This window comes from Palaemon carinicauda, unplaced genomic scaffold (genome assembly GCF_036898095.1).
Source record: "Palaemon carinicauda isolate YSFRI2023 unplaced genomic scaffold, ASM3689809v2 scaffold360, whole genome shotgun sequence".
NCBI lineage: Eukaryota > Metazoa > Arthropoda > Malacostraca > Decapoda > Palaemonidae > Palaemon > Palaemon carinicauda.
In genome coordinates, this window is record NW_027171281.1 from 127,368 (window position 1) to 140,546 (window position 13,179).

The 13,179-nt window shown below is 40.2% G+C and overlaps 1 protein-coding gene across 1 annotated transcript in view; it reads right to left on the reverse strand.

The window, feature by feature from the left end:
• Positions 1-12,698, reverse strand: part of LOC137636703 (uncharacterized) — a 43,540-nt gene extending 30,842 nt beyond the window's left edge. The window contains exon 1 of the mRNA XM_068369082.1: positions 12,498-12,698. Coding sequence (XP_068225183.1) covers positions 12,498-12,698 — 201 coding nt within the window. The remainder of the gene's footprint in view (positions 1-12,497) is intronic.
• Positions 12,699-13,179: the final 481 nt, after the last annotated feature.

The following is a 13,179-nucleotide window of genomic DNA, read 5'->3' on the forward strand; positions in this document are numbered from 1 at the left end:
CCGAGCCTTCAAAGCCCACAAAGTCATTAAGGAGAACCTTCCCGTGATGTGGAAGGCGAATGCAAAAGCCTGGGTAACGAGGCAACTGTTCATTGATTGGGTGAATGTCTGCTTCGGTCCGACTGTCCGAAAATATTTGGAAGAAAAGCGCCTCCCTATGAAATGTCTGCTGGTGTTGGACAATGCTCCAGCTCACCCTCCTGGCCTCGAGGAATATCTTCTGGCCGAGTATTCCTTCATAAAGGTCCTGTATCTACCGCCTAACACCACCCCTCTCCTCCAGCCCATGGACCAGCAAGTTATTTCTAATTTTAAAAAATTGTACACGAAGCATCTCTTCAAGAGATGTTTCCAAGTCACAGAGAGTACAAACCTCACTCTGCGTGAATTTTGAAAAGATCACTTCAACATCGTGATATGCCTCAAACTCATCGATCTCGCTTGGCAGGAAGTTTCGAGGCGTACCCTAAACTCATCTTGGAGGAAGCTGTGGCCTGATGCTGTCTCTGCACGAGACTTCGAGGGGTTCGGGAAGCCTGGAGGAGAAGCCGAGATCGTTGACGATCCTGAACCAATTCAGCAGTCTGAGGTGGCTGACATCGTACATCTTGGTACGTCCATGGGGCTGGAAGTTAGCACGGAAGATATCGATGAACTTATCGAGGAGCACCACGAGGAGTTGACGACGGACGACTTGAAGGAGTTGGAGACGATGCAAGTGAGTGATTTTCAAGAGCAGCTCTCTAGCGGTGATGAGGAGGATGTTGCACCTTTGAAAACGGCAGACATCAAGGAAATTCTTGCATGTTTCCATAAAATGGCAGACTACGTTGAAAAGGAACATCCAGAAAAAGTTTATACCAACCGTGCGCTTCAACACTGCAATGACGTTTGCCTAACGCATTTTAGAAATGTGTTGAAAAGTAGGCAGAAACAAGCTTCAATGGATAGTTTCTTATTAAAGAGGCCAGCGGTATTAGTAGGCCAAGACGAAGGTGAAAGTAAAGAAAAGAAACAGAAAAGAGGAAGGGATGAAGAATTAGAAGGTGAAAGTAAAGAAAAGAAACAGAAAAAAGAAAGTGATGAAGAAGTAGAAGAGATTTAGAAAATAAGAAAAACGTAAAGTTATAAAAAAGCAAAAAAAAAAAAAAATTCAATTTTAAGTTTTATGTTACCCTTAAGTGTTAAAGTAATTTTTTCTTTCATTTTTATAGTTTTCCATACGTAAAGTTAAGTGTTAATTATTTCTGCCATTTTTTTATTTCGTAAAGTTTAAGTGTTAATGTGTTAAGTGTGTAAATTACTGTACGTAGTCTGTCACTTGTTACGTTTTCTGCCTTATGCCATCCTCCTCTGCCGCGACTTCGCTATCGGACATCGTCTCAATCAAAAGGTAAGTTTCAACTTTTTTGTTACACTAATTAACTGTAACCTTTTTTTCAGAGTGTACAGGTATCAATCATTAATTTAGGTGTACAGTACGTACAGGTAACAATACACCTTCACTGATCTAAATGCTTTACGTACATACAGTACCGTAACTTTTATACAGTAGTAAAGAAAACGGACCGTTTTCTTTGGGCTTGGGGGGGATAACTTGGCTATAACTACATTATTGAATAATCTCATAGTGGTTTCTGGAATGGATTAGGCTGTTTTTAACGGTTGTGTTAATTATTGAATGATAGAAATGGCTGCATTGCATGTTTATTACTACAGTTTAGCATGTTTATGAAAGAAAAGGTGACTTTTTATAAGGCTTGGAACGGATTAGGCTATTTAAATGTAAAACGCGACTCAAGATACGAAAATATCAGGATACGAAACCGCATCCTGAACGGATTAATTTCGTATCCTGAGGCATCACTGTATTTCTAAATAGTAGATCAAAATGAGGTGTTGTTGATGGGCACCATAGTGAGTATAGGAATGTGATATCTGGTGATCCTCAGGGTACTGTTGTTTCTTCTTCAATTAAACAAAAATTAGCTCATTATGAAAGTATTATTCTCCTCTCTGGTTTTCAGCTGCTGAATCTCATCTTCATTTGTTGGGCAGATACTTATGGGTTATTAAATTTTTTATTTCTAATCTAGAAATTAATCTCTGGCACCATCATTTAGATAGTTCGTTATGCAGGTTGCATAAGATTTTTCCTAATTCTGACCATCCTTTGCATTCAGATCTTCCCAGACAGTATTATCATGTTTGTAATACTAGGTATGCATTTAATTCTAATAGTCATGCATTCTTCCTCATATGGCTCAATACTACACAGTATTTTAGAAGTTTTATTCCTGCTGTGACCAAGTAATGGAATGATCTTCCTAATGAGGTAGTTGAATTGGTGGAATACAATATCATAATTTCAAACTTGCAATGTCTTATGTTGAACAGGCTAACATAAGTCTCTTTTTATATTTTATTTATGAAAGATCTATTTGAATGGTGTTTCTGTTCTTAAAAAAGCCATTTTATTGGTTCATTAATTCTCTTGTCCTTTATTTATTTCCTTATTTCCTTTCCTCACTGGACTATTTTTCCCCGTTGGAGCCCTACGGCTAATAGCATACTGCTTGCCTAACTTGGGTTGTAGCTTAACTAGTAATAATAATAATAATAATAATAATAATAATAATAATAATAATAAAGATGTCTGCAAGAAAGGTGCTGTGTTTCATTACTCACCATCAACATATGTTCGAACAGTCTTGGCTTGTCGGAGACAAAAAATATTTTTATTTTTCTTAATGCTGAATGTCTTTCGAAGAAATAAGTAGTTTTGGGGTTGATTAACAGTTGTGGCTACCACATTCCTTTAATTAGGAGGAGAATAAGAAATAGGTTGAATAAACATTCATTCTACCTCTCCAAGACATATGGCACATGTTACCTTAGATATGATGCATACTAGTCTCGTGAGGGAGCTTAACTCAGGACCCAAGGAACGTGGTGTAATGGTATGTGGGCAATGTCTGTAATGTAAAGAAAGGCAATGGTGTTCTGAAACCTTCAGACCCCACTTCGGTTCCAAGTAAGGATACAGGTTACCAGAAAGGCTACTGACAATTCTTTGCTTGTGATTTCTTCTCTGAGATGGCAGAGGTACACAATTACCCTAGATACTTCTGCAAACAAGCAGCCCCAACATGCCATAAGGAACAGTGTCTGGACACTTCTTTCTTATTCTTATTCCTGCTGAGGATAACAAGAAGGGCGAAACACTCGTGTGTGGGCTGTAAAGTCCTCCTCAAGTAGTACTGCAGGGCTCTCACATGACACAAGGCAACCATGTCAACCTACATGGAAGGATGGGATTACGAACTGGTTTTCGAGGAGTGACTGGTGCATGGTCTTCATCAGTCTGTGAGATGACAGAACACCAATATCTCAAAGTTTGACATGATGAAGAACCTACAGCTCTCCTAATCTCTTGCCCTAGAAGAGAAGAAGGACAGTTTAGAAGGAAAGGTCCTCATGAGGCTCTTCTAAGAATAGCTGGAAGGGCATGCATCAGTGCCCTAAGGATGAGGACCATTTCATCACAGTATATAAGTCAAAAGATGCACACGAATGCTCAAAGTTCCCTTTAAGCATGGACTGATCATTCGAGGAGCCCCTACACGTATTCTCTTGATGAAGCAGAGAAGAGTCTTCAGGTAAGACACTATTATGCCCTCTTCAGGGTAGCAGGATGTGTGTACATTCATGATCTGAGGAAGAGGACCATCCCACCACAAGACCTAAGTCCAAGGATAGGGAAGGATGCTTGAAGCTTCCTTTGAGCATTGACCATTCCCCCTAGAAGGGATCCAAACTCTACCGAGGAGCTTCTTTGGCTGAAGCAAGTGAAGAAGTTTGTGATTTGCTGAATAGTTGTCTGGCCTGAGGAATTTCTTTTCCTTAGGACCTACACAAGATTTAGGAAAATGGGACAGCACTCGACTTGGGACCACCCGAGGGTCCCCCAAAAGGGAACAGGGAGGTGGTCAAACACATTCCACTATACTCAACCCCTGGGAAGACCATTGCCTGCTGCTGATATGTCAGAAATGCCCTATATTGTATTTCCGCATATAAGATGACCTTTAGATAAGATGAGGTTGAAAATTGGGAAAATTTTATTGAATTTATCTTATATCTGTAGTAAAAGATAATTGCTAAATTAAAAAAACCATCTTTGTAGAGGGTAGCTCCTGCTGCAACAGATATCTTATAAAATATTGATTATGTAGTAAAGATGATGTTATTACATATGTTATTTTATTTACTGCATCCTTATGAATTCAAAATAGATGAATTAAAGGTGATTTTACATCATGTATTTCCTAAACAGGCTGCATAAAATGATAAAATCACTGACAAAGTTCACACTTTCTCAGCTGCGCTCGCATAGAAAAAAGCCGAATAGATTATTTACTATGAAGATATGCCAATAATTTATAAGGTCTAGTGGTTTTATCAGCTTTATTATAATTACATTTCATAATGTGAATCTTTTCATATATATCCTAATGAAACAGTCATTGGGTGAGCTCTGTCACTCCCTCCAAGAGAAGAAGAGTAGCTTCGAGGGCAGTGTATACTCTATACCAGTGGTCACCAACCTGCGACTCAGGAGTCGAGTGTGACTCTTTCAAGACAATTTTGCAGCTCTGAAAGCTAAACTAACCTTTTTATTTATTTAAAACAAAGAAATTATGTAACACACTCTAGACAATATCCAACTGAGGTTTACTTAATCTTAGAGGCATAGCCATTTACTGTAATTTCATTGATTATTCGATGATATATAGTTTCTAAACTCAAAATATTGAGAGAGAGAGAGAGAGAGAGAGAGAGAGAGAGAGAGAGAGAGAGAGAGAGAGAGAGAGAGAGAGAGAGAGAGAGAGAGAGAGAGGCCTCATCCAGTTTCTGTCTATTTCCAGACCTCACCTGCAGCACCACCGGTACCGGAATATCAGTCACTTCTATGAGCTCAACGTTGCTGCTTTATTTCTCCATTGAGTTAATGAGAAAATCAATAAAGTAATAATAGCTAAAAAGAGAAAAATAGATGATGAAAATTGAGAATTTAAAAGTGAATGGACTGACTCTTATGGATTCATACAGAACTCTAGACGATTTCCATGTTGTATGATATGTAATGAAGTACTTTCCAATAATAAGAAGTGTAATCTTGAAAGGCATTTTCAGAAAAAGCATAGTAGATTTGCTGAGAAGTATCCAAATGGAGATACAAGAAAAAAAAGCCATAGAGGAACTGAAACATAATGTACCACTGAGTTGTAATGTATTCACAAAGTGAGTGAAATCCTCCAGTGGCTCAACAGCTGCAAGTTTTTTGCTTACCAGTGAAATAATAAAGATAAGAAATCCTTTCACAGATGAACAATATATTAAGGACTGCTTTGTCAAGGCATCAGAACATCTATTCAGTAACATGACAAAAAATTAAAGATGTGCCATTGTCTGCACAAACTGTTATAGAACAGTGAAACTTACAAAAGACATTACAGGAAAGCAAACAAAAGACATTAATTCTTCCCCAGGAGATTTTCTATTGCTTGTGACGAGTCATGTGATAATACAGATATAGCTCAGGTTGTCCTACTTTGTTGGTATGTAAATTCTGAGGGCCCACAAGAGGAGCTTATTGATCTACTGCCTCTCACTAGTAATACTAGAGGTGAAGATATATTTACACCTATTATCACATGTTTGGAAGCAAAGAAAATAAACATCAGCTATATCATTTCTGTTGCAACTGATGGGGCACCTTGCATGATGGGAAAACAAAAGGGCTTTATATTTAGATTAAGAGGCTCTTTGTGGACAATCTTTACCTCCTGAATTCAATGAAGTGATGACATGAGTAGTCAAAATTGTGAACAAAATTTTAGCGAAAGTATTAAACCACATTTTCGTGAACTCTTGGAGGAGGCTGATTACCAATATTCAGATCTGCTTCTTTACATCTCAGTCCGACGGATTTCAAAAGGAGAAGTTCTTGAGCGATTTTCAGCCTGCTTAGAAGTGAAATTATTTTTGGTTGAGAAAGGTGATGTATGTCAAGAGCTCTCAACATCTGAATGGCTGGAAAAAATTTACTTTCTGGTAGATATCACTTCACATTTAAATCATCTTAACCGAAAATTACAAGGAAAGGGAAACACTGCCTTATGCCTCTCAGGAGTGTTGTCATTCAAATGAAAGCTTACGGTGTTCGTCAGAGGTATTGAGAAAAGAGAAATTGTTAATTTTCCATCACTGAAGACATACAAAGAAACGGCAGATTTTGAGTTTTATGATGATACCCAAAAAAGAGCTTTCTTGAAAATGGAAATGTTTTAAAGAATTGTTTCCAAGAATTCAGGAGGATAAAAACCTTGTCCTTTTCTTACTTAGAGTCTGAAATAGCTTATTTGCAGGAAAAAGAGTTATGGGCATCAAAATTCAAAGTTTTACTCATAGATCTTGAGTATTTATAAACACAGCAAGCCACATTAGCTAGCCAAAACAAATGGGGAGAGCCACTAAATCTGAAAAAAGCAAGAAAAGATGGTTTTTGAGGTTTGGAATGCATTACCAGACAACTACAAAAATTATAAAAATTTGCATTTAGGGTTCCCTCCATTTGCGGATCCACTTATTTGTGTGAGCAAATATTTTCAAGCATGAATTTCATAAAAAGAAAATTAAGAAGTAGATTAAACAGGGAACTTGTATCTTGCTTAAAGGTGAAAATTACTACTTATTCTCCAAACATTGATCAGCTCTCCAAAGAATCCCAGGAACAAATCTCCCATTAATTAACTTTATATATATATATATATATATATATATATATATATATATATATATATTTATATATATGTATATATACATATATATACATATATATATATAATATTTATATATACATACATACTATATATATACATATATATATATATATATACATATATATATATATATATATATATATATATATATATATATATATATATATATATATATATATATATATATATATATATATATGTATATATATACATATATATATATACATATATATATATATATATATATATATATATATAATATTTATATATACATACATACTATATATATATATATATATATATATATATATATATGTATATATATACATATATATATATATATATATATATATATATATATATATATATATATATATATATATATATATATATATATAAAATGTATATACACACACACACATAACGGATTTTGAGTAAAGTGAAAAATTATTTTTGGGTGAGATAGCCATGTCGTCCTGATGAAAGGTTCCTTTAGGTAGCTTTCTAAGGGATATTTGCTACAGTGATACTCCCAGAGAATTAACCATAGGTCTCCAGAATTCTAACTCCTGGCGCGAGTATCCTTAATATATCTTTAAGGATATCGCATAATATCAAGGGATGTTATTTTTGTATACGACACATAGCAATCTTCACCCCGAATAATTTAACTCTTTGAGGGGGAAGAGTGGCGAACGAAAGGGGAGCCGGTTATCAAGGTACCCGGTGTACTACTACGGCCCATCATTCCTTGTTGCATTTAAGCAGGAATAGCCGCAGATAGAATAGTTTCGGGTGGGGTCAAGGGTGGGTCCATCCGGACGACATGGCTATCTCACCCAAAAATAGATTTTTCACTTTGCTCAAAATCCGTTTTTTGGGCTCGGCCATGTCGTCCTGATGGAAGCTTTCCAGAGAATTAACTTGAAAGTACTATATCTGTGGGTTTGTATAAGTGCCTTTACTTTGAATGAGTTCCTTATATGGTCTCCTAGACCTTTATACTGTATATGACATTACTGTTATTTGTCATATCCACTAAGTTTGAAACTAACTTAGGGCTTCCCACTGCAGGGAAATTGTCGACTTCGATTATAAGGATTAAAAGTTTGCATTTCCGTAGGAACACGAGGGAAACTTCTTTTGAGATTACCTGGTTGTTCTTTGGAAATCATTACTAACAAGGTATCTATTTAAGGAAAATAGAAAAACTCTGGAATCTTTTATTTTATTTTTGAGGATAAAAAAAGACGCAGATACACTTTTTGTTTTTTATTTTCATAAGTAAAACAAAGTGATAATAATGTATCCTGAGAAGGAATCTAGCCTGCCTATATGAACATCATGGTTATATATATATTTTTAACCTGTAAGGGATGAATATACATATATTAATTCATTTGTTAAAATGCCACACAATAATGTGAAGTTAACTTGTTTAGTTTCACTTAGATGTTGGATATGCTTCAACACTGTGTACAAATATTCACATGGCACTGGTGTTATTGGTTAGATTCTGCACCTATATAGAACAGTCCATAAATCACCATAGTGATTTTCACTAGAAGGTATAACACTCAAGGGTGCTAACGCCTATTCACCCGAAACACTGTTGAGTCCAAAAACAGTCCACTGTTCATCGCAGCACTAGACGACAGGTTTAATGACACTACCTGCCGCCACCACAAAGTGTTTTATCTTGTGCACTTGCTTCGCATAATGTTTATAGAAGACTCTGGAGGATTTCCACCCCGTATATGAGTGGAGCCTATCAAAGTCCATATGTTGAAAGAAGTTCAACGAAGAAGCAACTTTTCTTGGATCGTGACCTGTGGGTGTACTGTCAGGATCTGCTCTGCGAATAAAATAGATGAGTTTCGCCCTCAGTTGTTTTAGGGATAAATTTGATCCTGATGTTTTGCCTCGGAAAAGCTGTCCCTCCTTGAAGTCTGAAGTTCTTCGAAGATAGACCTTAAGACACTCTACTGGACAAAGAGAGACATCTTCCTTCAGAGGGCAGATTCTCCAAGGACCCCACCTTTTGGTGGGCAGCTCGTTTTTGGCGAAAAAGGTAGGATCAGGGAAAAGGTTCAGTTCTCCCGTTTCTGTGAAGTGAATATGGTCTTCATTCCTGGATAAGGCCACCCTGAGGCTATAGCAAACAGAAATATCACTTTCTGTGTCAGATCCTTTAGGGTGCAATCCTCATTGTTCATATTCGAAGCGTAGTGCAAGACTTTGTCCAATGACCACGATATGGGCTTTGGAGGGGTTTCTGGTTTGAGTCTAGCGCATGCTTTCAGTATCTTATTGAAGATTTCACTTGAAAGGTCCACCTGAAAGGCGTAAAGAAGAGGTCTAGTCAAAGCCGACTTACACGCAGTTATTGTAGTGGAAGCCAGGCCTTGTTCAATTAGGCGGATGAAGAAGGAGAGACAGAAATCTATTGATATTTCTGTCGGTTTCCTTGCTTTCACGAAGGAAACCCACTTCTTTCAAGACGATTCATTTTGTCTCCTAGTTGAACTTGACTTGTATTCTTCTATAAAGTCAATCTTGTCTTTTGAGATCCCAAACCTTTTCTTGGCTGGTAGGGTGAGAAAATCATGAGATGTAGGTTGTTGGTTTTTAAGGATGAAGCGTAGACAGTCGACTTCTGAACCAGTTGGGATTATACTGGGTTCGGCAGAGGAAACAGCTTCAGTTTCAATTCTACAACTAGAGGGAACCAATTGCTTCTGGGCCATTTGGGGGCCACTACTGCTGCTGTTCCTCTGAAGGATCTTAGCTTGTTGAGGACCTTCAGCAGGAGATTGGTTGGTGGGAACAGACAGATTCGATTCCATCTGTTCCAGTCGAGAGACATGGTGTCTGTCGCTTCTGCTTGAGGGTCCTCGTAAGGGGCTACATATCGAGGTAGTTTCTTGTTGTCGCTCGTTGCGAAGAGGTCGATCTGCAGTTCTGGGACTTTTTCCAAGATGAAGGAGAATGAGTCTGCGTCTAGGGACCATTCTATCTCTATCGGCTTTCGCCCGGATAGAGCATCCGCTGTCACATTGCGGAACCCTTGCAGGTGAACTGCTGATAAGTGCCATCTTCTTTTCCTTGACAGGTAGAAGATGGCTAGCATCACGTGATTGATGTGAGGTGATCTCAAGCCTGGTCGGTTTAGACATCTTACTATCACCGCGTTGTCCAACACCAGTCTGATGTGGACTGATCTGCGAGGGAATAGTATTATTTCAACGTTAGGAAGACTGCCATAGCCTGCAAGAAGTTGATGTGAAAGGTTTTGAACTGGTGCGACCAATTCCCCTGCACTTTCCTTTGTTGGGAATGGCCTCCCCATCCTTACAGGGAGGCATATGTGTGTATTACCACTGATGGTTGAGGTGGTTGTGAGGGAATTGTTCATGCTAGGCTCTTGACTGTTGACCACAGCCTTAGTAGCGTGCGCAATCGGGTCAGTGTCAACCTTTGTTGATCTCTTCGAGCGTTTGATGCGTATCTTCTCCAGACTCCTGACGCATCCTTTAACTGTGCTTTTGGCACTGGATCTGTCACTGCTTGAGTTTCAATAGTCTCTTGACAGATCCCGCTATCTCTCTCCTCTTCTTCGGTGGAATGGAGAGAAGGTGTGACTGTAAGTTCCAATGGATTCCTAACCATTGAAACTTCTGAGCTGGAGAAAGGCACTACTTCTTGCAGTTCATCTTGAAGCCTAGGGGCTCCAGGAACTGGATCACCTTTCCGGCTGCTTGTAGACAAGTCGTCTTGGATGCTGCCCACACCAGACAATCGTCCAGGTATGCTACTACCTGAATTCCTTCTAAACGTAGTTGTTGGACAATTGTATCCGCAAGTTTTGTGAATATCCTTGGGGCTATGTTTAGCCAAAAGGGCATGGCTGTGAAGACATACTTCGTCTTCTGTAGCCTGAATCCTAGGTAGGAGGAGAGGGGGCGGCTGACTGGTAGGTGCCAGTAAGCATCTGCTAGGTCTATTGAGACTGTGTACGCCCCTTTTGGTAGCAGGGTCCTTATGTGTTGTAAGGTAAGCATCCGGAACTTGTTTTTCTCGATGAACTTGTTGAGTGGAGACAAGTCTAGAATGACTCTGAGTTTGTTCGAGTCCTTCTTGGGAACACAAAACAGCCTTCCTTGGAATTTGATGGACCTCGCTTTTCTTATTACCTTTTTTTCAAGAGTTCTGAGGTATATTCTTCCAATAAGGGGGTGGAGTGTTGGAAGAATTGTGGAAAAGGGGGTGGAATTTTGTTCCACTTCCAACCGAGTCCATTCTTGATTAGGCTGTGGGCCCAGGGATCGAAGGTCCAACGATCCCGAAGTGGAAGAGTCTCCCTCCTACCTGGAGCCTCTCATTGCTAAGGGGTTCCTGAGGATTTATTTTTGCAACAGCGTCATCCATACCCCTTGAGGGGTTTCTTGAGGAACCTCTTTTTGAGCCCCTACCTTTGTAGGGTCGAAAGGTAGTTGTGTGCCTCTCAAAGTCTGGCTTAAACACAGGCGATTGAGCTACTAGCTGCTGAGGGACCATCTGGAAGGTGGTTTGCGGCTGAGCTACCATTTGAGGCACTGTGTCCATGGTCACGGTCGGAAGTTGTGCAGGTCTATGTGCTTTCTTTGTCTTCCTGTTCTTAGGTTGGGGACCACCATCTGAGGATGATTTCCACTTGGAAGACATGCCCCACTTTTGGAGAAGGTTCCTATTCTCAGTGGCGGCTTTAGCAATAACCTCCTGAACCACATCTTGTGGGAAGAGATCCTTGCCCCAGATGCATGAAGTGATTAGCTTCCTGGGTTCGTGTTTGACCGTTGTTGCGGCAAACACATGCTCTCTACAGGCCCTCCTGGACTTGACAAAGGCATACAAGTCCTTCACAAGGGTACCCATGTGAGACTTGGTTAAGACCATGTACATGTCTGGGGCATTGGTAAGGCCTGCACACATTTCCAGGCAGTTCTGATGAGACAAAGAAGCGGCTAGTCTCTCTTTTGTCTCCTGTTCCCTTCCCAAAAGATGCTCTGGCAGCTTTGGAAGGTTCTCATTGAACTGCTGACCTGCTATCTCCGGATCCAGCTTAGAGACGGAGAAGGTTAGATGAACTTCGTCCCACTTCTCCTCGCAGGTAGGCATGGTTAGAGATAATGGTTTACATTCCTCAAGCACTGGGCATGGTTTGCCCTCATCGACTGCTCTCATGACACAGTCACGGGCTTTCACCGAAAAGGGGAAAGCTCTGGAGGAAGGAGCAATGAAGATAGGATGCCTCTTGCTCAATGATGAGACTTTGGAGTTGGTATATCCGGCTCATTTTAGGGTATTGGATAGGATAGCCTGTGCCTTGTCATGCTAAAAGACAATGACTTCCTTCGGTTCCGTCTCCTCATGGGATGCTGGTTCATCCTGCAGTCTCCCGTAACAATCTGGGTATGCCGAATAGCTAGGCCAGAATTGGAGATCTTCAAGGGGTTTGGCCCCCAACTTCTCTGAGATATAGAGCTTCCTATTCATCATGGGCATGTACTCCGTGTACCTCCAGGGGTTGGTTTCGGAGCAGTGAGGTAAGTCAGAAACTCTAAGAGGCTTAGCAAAGCCTCTGGAAGCACCAGAGCGTTTCCCTTCCCTTACCTCTTTCTTCGTCTCTTTGAGATCTTGCTTAATCTCCTGCTGTTCCTTCCGGAACACTACCAACATCTGCTGGATCGACTCTAGGAGCGCTTCACTCCTGCCGATCTGCACATTCGGTTGGGGAGTTGGGGCTGAAGAGGTTGACGGCACAGGTTGATATGCCGTCACGGAAAACTGAGGGTCCTCAGTTACCATCGACATATCCATCTTCCTCCGTAGGTGGTTGAACCACATCTTCTTCAAGGTCTTCTTGTAGAAGGTCCTTTTCGGTGTCGGTAGACACCTCCGACATCTGTTCTTGGTGGATGTCCATGCCTTCCAGTGCCTTGTTAATGTCTGCGTCCGCTGTCAGCTGGATGAAGAGAGGCTTGACAGTACTTGGGGTACAACCGCACTAGATTGGACCTTAGGGAACAGAAGGCACCTCAAAGATTCATTAGGTAGGTAAGGTCCCGGAGAGTTCTTCTGGAACCCTCTTACCCACCTCCGAAGAGTTTCTCTTGCTATATCCCTTGACTCTGTAGTGTCAGGGATATCTTCTCCAAATCCTTCGGTCATCATGGCCGAGCAGGTGGAGCAACCCTTCGGGTCCCAGTACCTCAGGGATCCAGATAGGATGCAGCAGCGGGCATGAGACCTGCACATCGTACGCCCACTAAAGTCCTTGCTCTTGTGGTTGCAG